The sequence below is a fragment of the Peromyscus leucopus genome, chromosome 12 (assembly GCF_004664715.2).
Source record: "Peromyscus leucopus breed LL Stock chromosome 12, UCI_PerLeu_2.1, whole genome shotgun sequence".
NCBI classification, from domain to species: Eukaryota; Metazoa; Chordata; class Mammalia; order Rodentia; family Cricetidae; genus Peromyscus; species Peromyscus leucopus.
In genome coordinates, this window is record NC_051073.1 from 50,394,315 (window position 1) to 50,414,481 (window position 20,167).

General features: G+C 40.8%; 1 protein-coding gene across 4 annotated transcripts in view; it reads left to right on the forward strand.

Annotated features, from left to right (window-relative positions):
* Window positions 1–20,167, forward strand: part of Phldb2 (pleckstrin homology like domain family B member 2) — a 235,332-nt gene that overhangs the window by 112,773 nt on the left and 102,392 nt on the right. For 3 of the 4 annotated variants that reach the window (XM_037209732.1, XM_037209734.1, XM_037209735.1), the window contains one exon: window positions 5,820–5,934. The exons of the other annotated variant lie outside the window; for it this stretch is intronic. In XM_037209732.1, the coding sequence (XP_037065627.1) occupies window positions 5,826–5,934 (109 nt within the window). In that variant the 5' untranslated portion in view covers window positions 5,820–5,825. Of the gene's footprint in view, window positions 1–5,819; window positions 5,935–20,167 lie in introns of those variants that run through there. 4 annotated transcript variants of the gene reach the window in all.

A 20,167-nucleotide genomic window follows, 5' to 3' on the forward strand; every position in this document is an offset into this window, starting at 1 on the left:
GGGGTCTGGGGCAATATGGGCACAAGCTCATTTCCAGGAGGGGAAAAAAAAAGTATTTGTGCTTTCTTTGCAATTTGCCTGGTTTATTATTGACTTTCACAGGTTCTCATTGTAAACAACTCTGTCATCTATGGGATATAGTTTTATTTTTTTTTTGTTTCCATTTTCTATTCCTACTGTTTTCTTGAGCAATGCCCAGGAGTAGCAGAAGTACTGAGCATCCCTGTTCCTTTCTAGCTTGAGTGGAAACCCCTTTGTTATTTCCCCATAATGCTTAGTTTTGGACCAAGGCAATGTGTTTAGGAAGAAAATCAATCCTTATTCCATGGAGTGTTTTTTTTTTTAATCAGAAACAGGGTTATATGTTTATCAAAAGTTGTGTTTTGTATACATCTGGAGATAATCATGTGATTATTCATATATCTTATATATTTTCTATCTTATATTTAGATGACTAGATTTTTATCATATTGAGTCATTCTTGCACATCAACAGCAAACCTTATCTTGTTGTGATCCCTCTCTTTTATTACTGTATTTATGTGTCTGTGCACTTGGTTTTTGTTGTTGTTTTTTGTTTTCAAGACAGGGTTTCTCTGTGTAGCTTTGAAGCCTGTCCTGGAACTCACTCTGTAGCCCAGGCTGGCCTCAAACTCACAGAGATCCGCCTGCCTCTGCTTCCCGAGTGCTGGGATTAAATGCGTGCACCACCACCGCACGTGCGCATGTCTGTGCACTTGTATGCAAATGTGTACATATGTGTGCTGCTGCCTACAAAGACCAATAAGAGCCTGGCGGCGGTGGTGCATGCCTTTAATCCCAGCACTTGGGAGGCAGAGCCAGGTGGATCTCTGTGAGTTCGAGGCTAGCCTGGGCTACAGAGGGAGTTCCAGGACAGGCATCAAAACTACACAGAGAACCCCTATCTCGGGAAAAAAAAAAAAAAAAAAAAAAAAAAAAAAAAAAAAAAAAAGACGAGAAGAAGGCATTGGAACCCACTGAGCTCAAGTCAGAGGCAGTTATGAGAGGACCAATGTGGGTGCTAGGAAGCAAACTCCAGTCTTGTGTAAGAGCAGTGAGTGCTCTTGACCATGGAGACATCCTTCTAGCCCCATGGCAGCTCTTCTAGTACAAATGGATCCTGCATTCTAAATGTTAATCAGTACTTAGGTAATATTTGCAATGATGTTTGATGATCACTTGTAAATACATTTACATGTTATCATCCATTTTATCCATATTGTTTTTAGGTCAACAACGTTCATGAAAAGGGGTTTGTTAGTAAGAAAAGACAAGGGAAAGAGGATTATGTAGAGATGGAGAGGTCTGACTTTAAGTCCCATAGACCTTGAGTATCTAACTGATGACTGATACTGATGTGGTTATCTGATCAATGACATGTTTAGCTCTTGCCTCTGCCAATTTATTTCCTTCAAACCTCAGCGTTCTCTTTTAAGACTATTTTGGAGTGGTTTCAATTGTGTAAAATGCACACTTCCTATCGCTACTGATTTGCTTATGCTACACATTTCATTAAAATAAATCACACAGGACCAGGGAGATACCTCAGTGGGTAAGAGCTCTTGTACCCAAGTCTAATGTCCTAAGTTTGATCCCTGGATACATATGATGGAAAATGAGAAATGAGTCCTGCAAGTTGTCCTCTGACTTCCATACACACCTTGGCAAACATGTACCCACATGCATTCACAAATAAATAAATGTTTTAAAAATTAAATGAAAAAAATAGAATCACAAAATATGTCACATTCTTTACTGTGTTCTTTCACTGAACATCATGTGTCCAAGGTTCAGCCATGATGTGATATTGTGTCTTTCTGACTGATGATGTCCTGCTGTATAGATAAATGACATTTGACTTATTCATTCCTGTGCAGTGACGTCTGCGCTGCCTGCACTATTTGGCCATTGTGAGTAATGAGGGTAACATCTGCATCCAAGGTGTTATACAGCACGTTTCATTTCTTCTGAGTGTGTACATAGGAATGGAATTTCTGGACCCCATGGCAGCTCTGTGTTTAATTATTTAATGTAGATCTTTTAAACTCTTTCTCTGTGTCTCTGTCTGCCTCTGTCTCTGTGTCTCTGTCTGTCTCTCTCTTTCTCTCTCTCTCTCTCTCTCTCTCTCTCTCTCTCTCTCTGTGTGTGTGTGTGTGTGTGTGTGTGTGTGTGTGTGATATGAGTGTGGTTGCCCTCAGAGGCCAGGAGAAGGCATCAAATTCCCTGAAGCTGGAGTTACAGGTGGTTGTGAGCCACCTGATATGGATGCTGGGCGCTGTCCTCGGGTCCTCTAGAAGAACAGGAAGCACGCTGAGCCACTGGACTGTTGCTCCATCCCATCTATGCTTAGCTTTTTAAAGAGCTGATATTCTATTATAAACACCTGCACTTTTCATCACACAAAGAACATGGGAGTGTTCTACTTTTTTTCACATATTCTACAACACTTGATATATTACATACTGGTGTGCATTGCCCTTATAGGTCATGATATTTAGCATTTCCCTCCATGCTTCTTCAATATTTACATATTTTCCTTAAAAAATATCTAGTCAGAACACGTAAAGAGTTTGAATTTTAAGAGTTCTTATGTCAGACAATGGTGGTGCACGCCTTTAATCCCAGCAGTAGGCAGGTAGAGCCAGGTGAATTTCTGAGTTCAAGGCCAGCCTGGTCTACAGAGCAAAATAAAGGACAGCCAGGACTACACAGAGAAACCCTGTCTCAAAAAACAACAACAAACAGAGTTCTTGATATAGTATACCTTCAAATCTCCTATTGGATGTGTGATTTGCCAATATTTTCTTCTCATGCTGTCTTTTTCCTTTTCTTGATGGAACTGTTTGCAAGGCAAAGGTTTTGCACATTTCTTTTTAGTATCATGTGTAGAAGTTCACAGGTCACCATTTGTCTCCTGTACGAGTCCTCAGCCTGGTGGACTCTCAGTGAGAGATTTGTTCTTGTACCTCACTGACAAAAGTGATGAGAGAGATGAAAATCTCCCACTGTTGAACCTTCCTGATACACGCCCATTGTCTACCTGAGGTTTACCTTCCTCTCCTTCTCTCCATTCCTTTAAAGTGAAACGTGCTTCTGATCAAGACGAATGTACCAACTCTGTTCTTGACCATACTTTTCCTCACTTTCTTCTCCCAGTATCTTTCTTAATCTTCTTCTTTCTTTGATTTTTCTTCTGGATCTTTCTCTTTTCTCAGTCCCTGTACTGGCTTGGGTTGCTCACTCCCATCTCAAGGAAAACAAACATCTCAAGACCGACACCCTCCAGATGTGCGTCTCTAATCACTCTCCTCCCCACTTCATTCTGCAGACAAACTACAGCTAAATAGGTCCAAAGTTCAACTCTTGCTCTCTCACTCCACATCTGTTCCATTTCCTGGATTTCTATTCTCAGATAATGGCCCCCTCATCCATCACTTAGCCAAATGACAAAAAAAAAAAAAAAAAAAAAACCTTTGCTTTGTTCCCTCCTACCAGTACCAATAAATCATACATCATACTGTTTTATTGAGTTTTAGTTCCCATATATGTCAGTCTATGACTTGCTTTCTTCTAAAAAATATTTTTTAATCGTGTGTGTGTGTGTGTGTGTGTGTGCATGCATGTGTGAGTATACAAGTTCAGGTGCCTATGGAGGTCAAATTTACTGGCTTCCTCTGAAGCTGGATTACAGGCAGTTGGCTGTGAGCCATGTGACTTGGTGCTGAGAAGTGAACTCAGGTCCTCTGTAAGAGGGGCTCAGTCTTAACCACTGAGCCAGATCTTTATCGCCATGGGTCTTGTTGTCATAAATAAACACCCAGGTTTCATTATTTTAGCTCTTCACCTCCAAAATTTGTAGGTTTTTTAAATTTAGTTTTCTACATGCAGCTCTGCCACCAATGAAAATTAGTCCTCCTTGATACATCAAAAACAATTTAAATCAAACTTGTGATTTTTTCAGCATTTGACTTGGAGGTAGGGGTTCAATGTACTTTATGAAATAATGTACATTTCTGATTCTGTGGTTTTTGACAACTCTGTTACTTTTCCTCAGTCTCTATCTCTTCGTGGAAAATGTCAATGGTAATGCTTAGCCTGGAGTGTCATTGTGGGAATTAAATGAGAAATTATTTTGCACAATATGTATATAAAAAGTAGGAGCCACTATGTGCTAATAGAATCATCCCATCTCCCTTAGTCTGAGGAGAACACTGGACACATGGGATCCTGCCTAAAAGTCATGAGTTCCTCAGGAAATCCTTTAGAACAAGGATGTTGGTTTCCTTCTCCAAGACATCAGATTTTACAAAAGCTAAAAGAAACAATAAAGCAAAATACTAAGAGGATAGGTGTTAAATGATAAGCATAGAAAGAAAAATAGAAAGTAAAGCAACAACTTATCCAGGTAACTTGACCTAACTATTGCTCACTCCATTAGTCTCCCTTTATGCCAGTTTCCAATTCCCATGGTTTTCATAACTCATAGTCAAGTGTGGCATGACAATATTAAATGAAAAACTACTCACAAACAACTCATATGTTTTGAATTTCTCTCCCTTCTGACTAACATTATTCTATTTCATTCCATCGAATTTCACCTGGCCTTTGAGATGAACCTTTGTCCAGAGCATCCACCTCATATATAGTACCCTCCACTGATCGCTTAGTAGCTGTTTTAGTTATCAGATTGGTGTTTGTTGTATTGTAGTACTTCTCACTTTGTTTACTAATAGTCTCACAAGATTAGTGATTGTTATGGCCTGAGTGTGAAATATCTCCTCTAGGTGTATGTGCTTTACCACCTGGTCCCCAGCTGGTGGCCATGTACAGGAGGAACTTTTTGGACTTGGGCCCTAGCTGGTGGACATGGACCATGGGGTCAGAGCCCAAACATCCCAGCTCAGCTGGGTTTCCAGCCCAGTTTCTTTTCTTTCTGAATGCTACCATATTCTCTAGTTACCATGGCCATGAACTGTTCCTGCTGCCATGCCTGTTCACTGTCACAATAAACAGAATCCCCTGAACCCTGAGTCAACATAAACCCTCCTCCTTAAGTTGTTCGTGTCAAAAATGCTGGAATGTGATAAGAAAAACATCCCAAACTGGGATGAGGCAATTATGCTAGTCCAAGGAAAACCTTTTGTATCCTGTAAGTGGGTAAAAATTTTTAACCTAGTAAGAAAGTAAAAATTAAAATTTAGTAAAAATGCTAAGATCTACAATAAGTTATTTTGAGAGAACATGAGTAAAAACATTCGCATAACTTTTGTTATGTGAATAACATATCATTATTATTTTATTACTTTAATATTTAATATTACTAATAACTTTATTATTAGTTACTGTTAATCTCTTACTATGCCTAATTTATAAATCAAATTTTATTACAGACATGTATATAAAGGGGAAAACGTGGCATGATAGGTTCCGATGCTATGTACAGTTTCAGGCTTCCACAGGGATTCTTTGAATACAGCCCTAGTGGATAAAACAGAGCTATTTGTTTGTTTGCTGGTGCCCACTTTTTAAAGGGAAGATACCTACTCTACCCGAAGAGTGTGCTTTTGTCGATGGTGATGAGGCTGATGTTTAAGTGTTGATGTTCTAAAGAAGAGTCAGTGATGAGATACCATGTTGACCCCAGGATGTCTGCTTTTCGACTCCAACAGCAGTTAGTGTTTCCGAGATGTTCAACATCTGGGTTTCACAATTGCAGCATTGTTGACTTTCAGTTTTCAGAGGTCACTTCAGCTTTCAAATCCCCAGTCATAGCATCTAATTTTTTTCTTGGTGAGAAAGGTTGGCATGGATCCCAAGGTCTCCTCTGAGAATCATCAGAAGATCCTGATGGAGGAGGAAGATGAACCAAGAGAGGAACCCAAGGATGATGGAGATGGTGACCTACAACACTTTGGTGAGAACTCTCTTAGTGTCTACATAATTCTTCAATGTTTCTCATGACTCACTAACACATATTAGGATTGAACTGTACATTACTTTCTTGTCTACTGCTGTGGCAAAGCACCCTGACCAAGGCAACTTCTAGAGAAAGAGTTGATTTGCACATACAATTCCAGGGGGAGAAGAGTCCATCATGGCCCAGAGGCATGGCAGAAAGCAGTAGGAATGACAGCTGGAGCAGAAGCTGAGAGCTCGCATCTTGAACTGCCAGTACAAAGCAAACCAGAAGTGGTTCAAGTCTTCAAACTCTAAAGGGACCCATGACATATGTCCTCCAAGACATGTGTCCACAAGACCACACTTCCTAAATCTCCCCAACGGTGCCACCAGCTGGGTCCAAGGGTTCAAATACATGGGCCCATGGAGGGCATCCTCATCCTCAAGTATAAATGCAAGAATCTAGCAGGTCCAAGAAGGATGGAGCATAGCTTGAGGGAGCCAACCCCAGCTTGTCGCTTTAGTTAAATGCTATTTTATAGGTCAGTTCCCTACCTCACCAAAAACATGTTGAAGATCAGTTTAAATCAAAGGAGCTACTGTGAAGAGGCAATGCCCATCCATCCATCAGTCTTTTAAAATCAACATTCACACAAAGAGGAGTGTTGTGGGTTGTACAGAGAAAGGCACCAGGAATTGGCTCTGAAAAAAAAAACCCTGCTGTTTCCTCCCAGGAAGGACCAGACTGTACTCAACTCATTCCAGCTCACAAGGCTTAGAGTACTGGCTGAAATCCTCATAAAATAGTTCCCATTATTCAAAAAGAACAAATGGACTCATAAAATGTGTATGTTCCTCATTAATTTTATTCTGTATCAACTGATCAAGCAACCACAGGACTTGGAGATACACTAGGTAGCTTGTGTATCTTCTGAGATATCTCTGCACTCCAGAGTCCCTTTGTGTTAGGAAACTGTGATTTCAAACGAGATTCAGTATTTCATTTAGACATTCTGCATAGTTCTAGAATTGAGTTAAAACTGAATGTGTCTATGCTAAGATTCTCCAGAAAAAGAAAATAAAAGCAAGCATAGACTCATATTCACCCTCTTTCTCCTTTTCTCCCTCCCTCCCTCCCTCCCTCTCTCCCTCCCTCCCTCCCTCCTCCCCTCCCTCCCTCCCTTCCTCTCTCCCTCCCTGTATTTCTGTATAAACAGAGGGAATCCTCTTACTCTTTTGTGAGAGTTTGCAATTCTGTAATTTGTAGGGAATGTGTATCTTGAGACATAAGATAAAAGAGAAAAATTGCAACACATCCATGTGGAATACTTTGATACTTTGCTACCTAGCCAAGACCAGACATGGAGCTGAGAAAAACTTTCTGAGGAAAATAGCCTTTCAGATGACTGACATTGGGTAAACTGAGTCTGAAGATGTTAACAGTGGAATGCATGTGAACAATTTCCTCTGAGGGTAGAATTCCTCCTTGTAGGAAGGGGAAAGAATATGGCAGTCTGTTAGGGAGGAGATAACCTGGAGTAACCAGAAGGCTTACTTCCATACTACACTGAGGATTCTTGATTTATTTTGTCTCAAACCTAAATGGGCTGGGAGGGCCACTGAAGAGCTCCATCAATGCAGCAATGAAATTAGATTTTTACTATGGATGGCCAATTTATATAATCATTCGCTCAAAAAATATGTTACAGTGTTTCTGTCATATCTGAGTCATAGGAGTGGACATACTGGGGTGAATTAGAGCCCTTCCCTCACAAAGCTGGAATTTTGTGGAGAAGGAAGGAAACTAATAAAATAATTAAGTCTCTTAATTAGTGGTATTGAGGTTAGAAGCTTCATTTAGGGAATTATCATTCCAGTGTTTGTTGTCTCTGCCTACTGAGACTTGACATCCAACATAAACTCAAGTTTCAAAAAATGAATTAATGGGCTTTCTATGACTCAGTTCGTAAAGGCATCTGCTGACAAGCCTGAGGACTTGAGATTCATCCCTAACACCCACATGGAAGAAGGAAAAAACCAACTCCTCTAGCTTATCCTCTGACTTTCATACTTTCACATGTGTGTTCATGTCCTACAGTGCACATGCATGCATGGATGCACACACACACACATACACAAATATATGCAATTTTTAAAGGTTTATTTATATTATTTTATGTGTATGAGTGTTTTGCTTGCATGTATGTTTGTGCACCTTGCACATGCCTGGTGCCAGAGGTCAGAAGAGAATGTTAGATCCCCCAGAACTGGAGTTGTGAGCTGTCCTGTGCAATGGGACTCAAACCTGGGTCATCTGAAAGAGTAGCAAAGGCTCCTAACACTGAGCCATCTCTCTGTCTCCAATATATGTAGTTTTAAAGACAAACAAACAAGCCTGAGTAACTCCTTAGAGATCCCCCTACACTTGTTCACATCTAAGATCAAAGGCACAGAATCGTAGGTTTCATAGAGCCAGTTGTCTTCCCGATCTATGGATTTTAGCTTCCCCTTCAGATTCTTACATCTTTACAGCTTTGTTGAGTCTTGCCCTCAACATCCATTGCCCATCCATCTCCAGACCTGATGAGGCTCTGTTACCCCTCCCTTCTTGTGATTGTCCTAGCCATCTCAAGGGACAGGAGATAAAATAACAAATGATCAAGGAAGGAAGAGAGGTGGACAGAAGAGAACTGCTGAGATAAAACTGAGACGGGTGGCTTGGTGATAGAGTGCTTGCCTATGATGCGGCGTGACTCTGGCCCCAATGCTGCTAAACAAACATGTGACCAAGTGCAAGTATGTGGTAGAAGGGATGTGATTCAACAATGAATTGTTACCGAGAGTTAGGGAGAATGAAGACCTTTCCCAGACTGAGAAGTTGAATGACTAGATATGAGGCTGACCTTTCATGAATGAATTACAGAACACAATAAAGAAGGAGGACTGGGGTGGGCCTGGAGAGGGTGATGATGATATACATTTGTGTGGTCCACTACGCTCAATGTGTGGATGTCTCCACGAGTGCATGACCCCCCCACACTCCTCCACCTGCACCCCACGATCCTTCTCTCATACTGAGAACTGTGGGATTTGAGTGGAAAAGAAAGGATTGGCATCTCCAATAGACCTCTGTGTTCACTATTTGCAAAGTCACTGAACATTTTGCAAGAAACGCTAACGGCCCATGAAAGCTACAACTTTCTTTTGGGAAGTAATTGTCAGTGAATTATTCGTCATGGGTAGCATTATACTCTTTGGATATGGACCCCTCAAAACTGCCTTGTAAGGAATTTTCCACGTGGATAGTCACTTTGATAGCCTTTGGATGTGGGACCAAAGCAGCTTTCTTCAGCAAGGAAACAGTAAACCAAGAACTTTTGTTGTTTGCTCATTAGCGCCCAGCAGACTTGGAGAGTGAGACCCTCTGTGTGATTTTCCGCCAGCACTTCAGCTGTGGGGGTGGGAGGCAACAGAGCAGGTCCTCAGACCTTATCTAGGATTTGGTTTGTAGAGGAAATAGATCCACAGGAAACTCTCTCGTAATCCTGGTGTAGAAAAAAATGCACTCTTTAGACATACTCATAATATACTTCTTGAGTAGCAAATTCATTTCAATGTCTGTAACTTTTCTCTTATGTATTAAGTTGTGAGGCTTCTGGTAATGCTAATATTAACAGTGAAGGTATAGTCCATTCCTATAATTATGCTAAAGTTCTAGAGATGTCTTTTGGTTGTTTTTTTAGTTTTGTGGGCTGTTTGGTTTTGTGAGACAGGGTCTCACTATGTCACCCAGGTTGACCCAGAACTCGTGATGTCCTTCCTTCCTCTGTCTCCTGCATGCTGGGATCGCAGTTGGCACCACCATGCCAGGCTCTCTAGAAATTATGTCACTCTTGTAAATATACTACTGATACCTAAGGAATCAATCCCTGGAAATCAAACATAAGTGAATGTCTTACAAAGGGCTTTTGTTCATTTATGTTTGTGTGTGTATGTGTTCTCAACAGTCATCTTCTTCAGGGATTACGTGTAACTTACAGACATTCCTGTTCTTGAGAATAGTTAGAAATCCAAGTAAGTCTAAAAATGTGGTAGCTGTCATACACACCATTATCAGTATTGGAATCAGTTCTTTATTGACACCCACTGGGCACTAAAATTTAATCTCTGTTCAGAGCTGGGAGGCATATAAAAATGGTTTGAATGGCTGGCTTTCTGAATCCATTGAGAGAAACAATGAAAGTATCCCTGTAAAATGGGACATTTGAAAATGTCAAGCAAGCAGGCCTGAGCTTCTGGGGACACAGTTGGGTATATCATTAAATTTCCAGCTCAACTGTCTTAGTTGGGGTTTCTATTGCTGTGAAGAGACACTATGACCACAGCAACTCTTATAAAGGAAAACATTTCATTGGAGCTTGCTTAGAGTTTCAGAGGTTTAGTCGGTGACTTTCATGGCAGGAAGCATGGAAGCATTCAGGCAGACATGGTGCTGGAGAGGTGGCTGAGAGTTCTGCGTCTAGATCCCTAGGCAACAGGAAGAGAGAGACTCTGGGCCCGGCTTGAACATTTGAAACATCAAAGCCCACCCATAGTGACACACTTCCTCCAACGAGGCCACAATGCCTAAAAGTGCCCCTCCCTATGGACCTATGGGGGCCATTTTCGCTCAAACTACCACACCAACACTTGGTCTAACAACTCACTCATACCTGTTTCATGCTTATTTCTGTAAGAACTTTAAGATCTCTAAGTGTGGAGTCAGTGTAATGTGAGAAAAATAAGATGGCTGTGAGGAATGGGAGAGATTTCAGTGCCCAAACTATGCATTGGAGAATGTTCATTTGAGCATCTTTGACAAGGGAAACCCCTCTAGTTTAACCTGGGAAATAGCATCTTCAGGGCTTTATTGGAGTATAAATTTTGTAGCTGGAACTCATCTTTCTCTTGTATCCACTCCCTGTATAATCAGGCTCGACTTCCTACAGCCACTGTTTCTTCCTGTGTTTGTCAGGCAAGGAAAAACTTGGAACGACTTAGAGCAAGGAAATGATATAATTTAAATGGTGTTAGATATGAACTCTGAAATTCAATTCCATGTCTCCCCAACCCCCACTCCCAAATCTGGCCCCAGCTTCTGAGATCTTACCTCCCTCTCCCTCCTCACATCCGTTCTTCTCTACAGGCTGCTGTTACTCACCATATAACTGCCCGGGACCCACTCTCTTCCTGTATTGCTCACACCATACTCTCTGTCTAGAAAGTCCCTTCCCTGTAATATGAAGGTCAAATGTGCCATCTTCTCTGAAGAACTCATTGGCCGAAGAAACTCTGCTACCTGTACTTATTTGTGTCATGTTTTAAACCCTGTTATAGTTATATGCTGGTCAGTAAAATCTCTATGGAGAGACGTGTCATCATCTGCACTTCTGATCACACTGAATAGAACAGGGAGGTGCTTAGTAAAGCTGACTTTATTTTGACATTTCTCATGTTCTGAACCCTGGCCCCTCTTCTGAGCTATCAGAAGTCACCAGTACGTTACATGTGTTATTACAGATGAACTTGAAACCATGGTAGGAGATAATTCAACAGATGGTGAAATTCAGATGGGAAGAAGAAGAAAGATTGTAAGACAGAGGAGAACTTGTGTTCCCTGTGATATCAAGGAACACAGGGCTCTTATTTCCTGTAGTAAGAAGAAAACAAAGAAAAACCCACCTCTTTGTTTTAAGCTCTTCATGCATGAAAAGTGATTATGATTAGAAAAGTGAGCCAGAATGCAGCTGGGATACATTAATCGGTAGGACACACAGACACACACACACACAGAGTGTGTCCTTTTCCTGTGTGACTACAACATAAAAAATGAGAAGAAATGAGTCAACACACACACACACACACACACACACACACACACACACACACACACTGCATCCTTTTCCTGTCTAACTACAACATAAAAATGAGAAAAATTTGAGATCAATGCACGCACACACACACACACACACACACACACACACACACACACACACACACAGTACATACAGTGCATCCTTTTCCTATCTGACTACAACATACAAATGAGAAAAAAAATGAGATCAACACACACACACACACACACACACACACACACACACACACACACACCCCAAACACTTCGATGCACAAATTCATATGAGCAAATGGATTTAGACCTTTCTTTTTAATTAAAATACAAATCTTATAATAGCTTAAACATAAAGTATCACTTTGGCATGATTATCTGATATGCCAAAGAGATAAAAAGCCAAAAACAAAAACAAGGCATTTAGCCAGGCAGTAGTGATGCATGCTTTTAGTCCCAGCACTCAGGAGGCAGAAAGAGGTAGATCTCTGAGTTTGAGGCCAGCCTGGGCTACAGAGTTCCTGGACATTCAGGGCTATATTCAAAGAAATCCTGTCTTGAAAAATAAAACCACTCCCACCCCACCCCCAAACAAAGACCAAGACATTTGTCTTTCTGGCCCTTGGAAGGTTAAACTGACTCTATTTTAATTTTAGTTCATTTTCTGGTGTTAACCTAAGTAACTAATATGTTATTTATAGTATATCTAATTGGAATAAAAATACATCAAAGACACAAAAAAGGTACAAGAGGTAAAAATAAATAAATAAATAAATAAATCTTTGCTACTAATATAGAACAATTTGATAGAAGATGACCTGTGGGCTTCCTGGAAACCAGGATATGAAAGAACCATTGGTTTATGTAGTTCTCCTTAACAATGGTTGCAAGTCTGTGTGAAAACCAGTGGCACCTTTTCTAAGAAATTAAAGTACATACATTTTTTTAAGAGAGTGACCAATTGTCCTGGCACTAAGTTCTAAAAGGAATATATGACAAGGCACTCAGCTTACCCAGGATAATGTACACCATAACGGCCAATGCCGTTAGCAACCGCTCCACAGAAGGGCAAGGGGGCTGCAAAGTTTTCGTTTGATTTCTCTCTTGGGGCTATCTATCTTCTGTCGGGAGCGGGGGTTCAGGGACTAGTCTGGACATTATCATCTTAGTTAGTTCATAGTATGTGTTTTTCATAATAGCCATTTATTTCTCCCTGAGGGCAAACAATGCATTCAAATCGCATGGCTAGTACCAAGTCATGATTTAAACCTAGGTCTGCCTGCCTCCCAACCAGCTGTCTCTCTCCAGCACTCTGAAAAGTTTCACAATTCTGTAGAGAGTAATATTGTAATATTGAAGGAGACAGAAGTGTAGATAGTTGCTACAAGTGTTGGAGGCCGATTAAGAGCTATAAAGATTTGGTGGCTCTCACTGCAGAGAAAGGAAGAGATAAACTAATTCAATATGTACATTGTAAACTCCAATCAGGTCCAAATAGTCTTTGTAAATTACAAGGAACAATTGCAAAATTATTCCAAGCATTTCAAAGTGGCTTATATGTCTGTCATACCAGCTTTGGAAGGCTGAAGCAGGAGGATCATGAATTTGAAGACAGTCTAGACTACATGAGATTATGTCAACAACAACAACAATATCAATTCCAAGTGGAATAACCCATATATAATTCCTTTTTTTTTTTTGAGAATTTCATACAATCCATTTTGAATATAATCTTTCACTTTCCTCAATTCCTCCTAGATCCTCCTCTACAAAATCCAAAAAAAAAAGCAAAAAATACACAAAAGACATCGAGTTGGATTTATGTTGGCCACCAACACCTGGATATGGAGCCTTTGCTAGACTGTTGTTGCTATATCATTTGTCATTCCATTGAAGAAAATCAATTTTCCCTCTCAGCAGCTATCCAGTGCAAAGAGCTGCTTGGCTAAGGGTGGGACATTGTGCCCACTCCTTATTCTCCCTGATGGGATTTCATCTGGCTTGAATTCAGGTGGGTCTTGGAGAGCTATCTCAGTCTCCGTGAGCTCATATGTATATCAGCTCTGTTGTGTCTGGAAGACCCTGTTTACTGGATTCATCCACCACCTCTGGCTCTTACAATCTATTCATGACTGAGTGCTCTAAAGTCTATCACTCTCCCTACATTTTTCAGTTGTGGATCTTTGTGTTACTTATCATCTACTGCATGAATAAGCTTCTCTGATGATAACTGAGTGATGCAATGATTTATAGGCATAGCAGTATGCCATTAGGAGTCATTTTAGTGCTATGCTCATCTAGCAGAATAATATTAGTAGCTTTTCCCTTAAGATCCATGACCAATATATCTAGCCTCAGATTTTTGGCTTCATTAACTGTCTCAAGTATGGTTTCTGTCTCATGAAGAATACCTTAAATCCAATAACAACATGGTTAGTTACCCTCATAATATTTGCACCACTCTTATGTGGTACAAATTACCACCATTATGTAAGATGTGCCCACTGTTACAATAGTCATGCTTAATTCTCCTTAGTAATGATTTCAATTCCCATGTGAAAATAGATGACAGCTTTTTTAAGAGAGGAAAAGTATGGCATCTCTAGAAGGCAGGATGCTATTACAGCTCACAGGGTCTGTAGCTGGGTGACACTGATGATGACTTTTATCTACCAGTAGCCCGTATAGTACCTTCCAGCTCTGTGAACAGCAGTCAGTAGGGGTGAAGCCTCTTATAGAGCACTAGCCCAGTTTCTCCATGTTCCATGTCCTAAGGATGTGGTGTCTTCAGCAGTAGGGTCTAACCATCAGCCTGTGGGGGATAATCAATGGTACTGACAATAGCCTTTAATGTTTGGCAGGGGAATCTATGGCCAAGAACTCAAAAGGAAGGAACTGGGGGTATTTATTTGTATGATATCTAGTTGGGCATTTTCTTCCCTGTTATATGATTAACTCCACATAAAATCCCTTTATATATGTATTTTAGAAAGTTTTTACAATAGGAGTCTTTCCAACAAGGCTTCAGTATTCGTTATTCTCCCCCATATTCCCTCCTCTACCTTTCTCTATCATTCCCCACTCCATTTAAACCTGCTGTTTTATTTCCCCTCTATCCCTTTGTAGCTTCATATTCCTTTTCCCCCTCTTTGGAAGACCACTCCTGTAGCAGGAATCTTAAAAGTTCTTATTAATAAAATCAAACCTGAGGCGAGTTATTGGGGTCCATGCTGGTAGATCAAAGAGACAGAACAAGCCACAGCTATCTCACCTCACCGGATCCTCAGCTGGTCTTGTCTCCTCAGACTGGATGCCCTGAGTCCTCATCCGGAATGGGTCTCGGCTGAACTGTGTTGCTCCAAAGCCTGAAAGCTTAACCAGCCAAATGCTTAACCAGCCAAATGCCTCTAGTTTCTGGTCCTCACGCCTTATATATCTTTCTGCTTTCTACCACCACTCCCTGGGATTAAAGGCTGGCTTTCTGGGATTAAAGGCGTGTCACCATGCTTGGCTATTTCCAATGTGGCCTTGAACTCACAGAGATCCAGAGGGATTTCTATCTCTGGAATGCTAGGATTAAAGGTGTGAGTGCCATCATTTTCTAGCCTTTGTATCTAGTGGCTGTCTGTTCTCTGACCCCAGATAAATTTATTAGAGTACACAATATTTTGGGGAACACAATACCACCACACACTCCCTCACTCTGGTCCCTTACTAGCTACCTAATATCTGTGCATATTCTAAATAAAACACGCATGTCTAAAGCATGAAAGCTAACATCCACATAGAAGAGAAAACAAACGCTTCTCCTTCTGGGCCCATGTTCCCTCACTCGGAATCATTGTTTCTAGCTCCATTCATTTCCCTCAAATTCCATAAGTTCATTGTTCTTAACACCAAAATTATCCTGTTGTGTAAAGGTGCTACATTTTCATTACCCACACATCAGCTGATGGACATCCTAGGCTGTTTTCAATTTTGGCTATTATGGATTTAACAGCAATGGACATGGATAAGCAAGTTTCTCTGCAGTAAGATGGAGAGTCCTTTGGTATATGCCCAAGCCCAAGGATGGTATAGCTGGATCTTGTGATAAATCAACTTTCAGCTTTTTGAGGAACTTCTACATTGACTTTCATAGTGGATGTACCAGTTTGCACTCCCATAAGGAAGGAGGAATAAGCATTGTTGTTTGTTTTTGCTCTTTTGAGAGGCCTGCCACCCAGCTCCCAAATAAATCACACACGGGAGCTTATTCTTAATTATGAATGCCCAGCCTTAGCTTGGCTTGTTTCTTGCCAGCTTTTCTTAACTTAAATTAGCCCATCTACCTTTTGCCTCTGGGCTTTTCCTTTTCTATTCCTGTAAACCTTTCTTTGTTTCTCTGTTGCTGGTTGTGGAGCTGGGTGGCTGGCCCCTGATGTCCTCCTCCTTCTCTGGCTACCTCTTCTCTCAGAGTTCTCCTTCTATATAATTCTCTCTGCCTGCCAGCCCAACCTATTAATTCTCCTGCCTCACTATTGGCTATTCAGTTCTTTATTAGACCATCATGTGTTTTAGACAGGCGCAGTAACACAGCCTTACAGAGTTAAACAAATGAAACATAAACAAAAGTAACACACCTTTAAATAATGTTCTACAACAAATAAATGTCACCCCTTTCTTTCTTGCATCCTCAGCAACACGTGCTGTTATTTGTTTTATTGATCTTGGCCATTCTGACTGGAATAAGCTGAAATCTCCAAGTAGTTTTAACTTTTGTTTCCCAGATGGCTAAAGATATTGAACACTTTTAAGTTTTCATCAGCCATTTGTGTCTCATCTTTCAAAAGCTCTCTCTTTACATCCATAGCCCATTTTTTAATTGGGTTATTTGTTTTCTTGATGTCCAGTTCATTTGTGTTTGTTTAGTTCTTCATATATTCTACATGCTAACTCTCTGTCAGATGTATAGTTGGTAAAGGTTTTTTCCTATTCTATAGACTGCCTCTTTGCTTGAATGCTGGGCCGTGGTGGCGCTCGCCTGTAGCTAGAGTTTTCCTGCCTTGCCCACAGTCAGAACAAATCTTTGTCACCCACCAGTCCCACAGCCGCTCAGACCCAACCAAGTAAACACAGAGACTTATATTGCTTACAAACTGTATGGCCGTGGCAGGCTTCTTGCTAACTGTTCTTATAGCTTAAATTAATCCATTTACATAAATCTATACCTTGCCATGTGGCTGGTGGCTTACCGGTGTCTTCACATGCTGCTGGTCATGGCGGCTGTTGGCAGTGTCTCCCTGCCTCAGCCTTCCGCTTCCCAGAATTCTCCTCTCTCCTTGTCCCACCTACTTCCTGCCTAGCCACTGGCCAATCAGTGTTTTATTTGACATACAGACCATCCCACAGCACTCGCCTTTAATCCCAGCATTCGGGAGGCAGAGCCAGGTGGATCTCTGTGAGTTTGCAGCCAGCCTGGGCTCCCAAGTGAGTTCCAGGAAAGGCTCAAAGCTACACAGAGAAACCCTGTCTCGAAAAACAAAAATGAAACAAACAAAAAACAAACAAACAAACAACAAAAACAAGACAGTATCCTTTGCTATACAGAAGCGTTTCAGTTCTATGAGGTCCCATTTATTAATTATTGATCTTAATGTCTGTGCCACTGGGTTCTGTTCACAAAGTTCTTTTCTGTGTTGATGAATGTAAGCACATTCCCTATTTTCTTTTCTATCAGATTTGTGCTATCTGGTCTCATGTTGAGGACTTTGATCTATTTGTAGTTGATTTTTGTGTAGGATGATAGATTAGATCTATTTGCATTCTTCTACATGCAACTATCTGGTTTGACCTGCACCATATGTTGAAGATGCTGTCTTTTCTCCAATGTATATTTTCAGAGTCTTTGTTAAAAATTTGGTATCCAAAGGTGTGTGAATTTATGTCTAGGTCTTCAATTCTATTTCATGGATCAGTGTGTCTGTTTTTATGCTAATATCATGCTGTCTTTGTTACTATAGCTCTCTAAACAGCTTAAAATCAGGAATGGTGATACCTTCAACTGTTCTTTTATTGTCAGAATTATTTTAACTGTCGTATGGTGTGTGTGTGTGTGTGTGTGTGTGTGTGTGTGTGTGTGTGTGTGGCAAAACTTTACTTTTTCCCACTTGAGAAGTTGAAGAGTGTTGTGTGTGTGTTTATGTGCCTGTGTGTGTGTGTGTGTGTGTGTGTGTGTGTGTGTGTGGCAAAACTTTACTTTTTCCCACTTGAAAAGTTGAAGAACACAGCCAAATAAGAACAAGCTTTATAATCAGTTTGGTCCCAGAGAGGTAAACAATAAAGAAAGGAATGTTGTACAGTTTCCAGCAGAGTACCCTAAGAGGATGATTAGGAAGGGCAGAGACTAGGAGACAAAGCTCTGATTGGTGATAAAAGAGGGGATTTTACTCAAAAGAACCCAGAAGTGGGTGAGGTGGGGTAGCTCAGTTGGCAACAAGCTTGCCTGGCATACAAAAGGCCCCGGGTTCAATCCCCAGCATTCCATAAAGTGGGTACAATGGGGACTGCAACCCCAGCGTTCAGAAGATGGAGGGGGGAGGATGAGAGGTTTAAGACCAGTCCCAGTGACACATCCAGCCTGGGTCATTTAAAATAGATAAGTAAATATCAAATGAAACGGGACCCAGAAAATGAGAAGGTAAAAGGCAAGAGCTTAGGCCTTTCTATCATTTAATCGATGTTTTTAAAACACCATGACTAAAAATAAGTCTGATACTGCTGCGAGTTGCAGTTATTTACTGAGTGGCCCTGTTGCATGTGTTAAGACGTTAAAGGTCTCATTTCAACATTTCATTTCATTTCATTTACCACTTGTACCTTCCAGGGTGGATCTCTTCCATCTTCAGGCTGCCCTGATATTATAAAACAGAAGGAAAACCACACTGACTCATCCAGAGAAGCCCTGCTGCATTTAGTGACTTTGAAAAAAATCACATCAAATAAGCGCTTTCTGATAGCCCCTTTCTCTGTCTCCCAAGCCCTCGAGTGTGAGTCACATAAATACGAATAAAATGACCCCTTGTCCTTTGAGGAATGTTGTTACCATCAGAGACAGCATGACAGCGAGCATTAGTTTTTGTCTACTGATTAGAAATTAGTCACCATGCAGACATTCCTCTGATAGTATTCATACTAGAGAAGAGGTGAGGTGTACAGTAGCATTTAAGGGTGTAAGCACTCTGGAATTCTGCTGCCTACACTCAAACTCTGCCTCTACTAATCCAAATGCTTGGGCAAGTGTAACTCCTCTGTGTCTCCTTTTCGCCTGTAAAATGTGAACACAGTAGCACGGTTAAACTTCTGTAGACCACCAGGTATTTAGAAGAATGACCCATACAGTAATTGTTGTTTTTAATAAATATCAGTGATGTTTTTCTTGGTCATAAATATTAGCAATTTAAATAATCTGTTTGTGTATATTGTGTTAGTGCATATATTCCTTGCAGAATAATTATCTAGGTCAAATATATTGGTTACCACATTTCAGACAAGCAAACATCTATAAGCATTGGGTCAGAGGCATCATTCATTCATTTATGTGAACTCTACATCAGACAACATTCTAGGTGTGTTAGTGATAGGGGAGGAACAGATAAAAATCTCTGTCTGTCTGGAATTTCCATTCCAGTGCCAATGTAATTTAGGAGTACACTTTGTGACTTCTCTAGTTTATATCTAGAGATCAAGAGTGTTTCCCAAAAGCCGTTTTGGTGGAGGCTCTGTCCCCAGCTTACTGTACTGTTGAGAGGAGATGGAAGATTTAAGAAGTATAACCCCAAGCCCAGTGTGGTGGTGCATGAGTGTGGTGGTGCACACTTTTAATCCCAGGACTCTGGAGGCAGAGACAGGCAGATCTCTGAGTTCAGGTCAGCTTGTTCTACACAGTGAGTCCTAGGCCAGCCAGTGAGATATGTCTTAATGTCTTTAAAAAAAAAAAACAGAAAAGAAAATGGAAGCTACAAGTCACTGAAGAGTCAGTAATAGCAGCCGCCAGCTCTACCCTCTTGTTTCCTGGGAATGAGGTAAAGAGTTCTGGTCTTCCACTTGGATGTGCTGCCTTGGCACAGACCCAAAGCAACAGAACCAGTCAACTGTAGGCTGAAAGCTCTAAAACTGTGGGCCAAATATACCTTTTCTCTTTATGAGTTTACTATTTCAGATAATGGAAAGATGACTGACACAATTAGACCACACATTACAACGACAAAATAGAGAAAATGTAGCGGTATGGAAAGTTCACCTTAAACTTGAGGCAGGGTGGTCAGGGAAGGCATGAGCAGCATGGTTAAACTTGAGCAAAGGAAGTGAGGGGCCAAGCTAC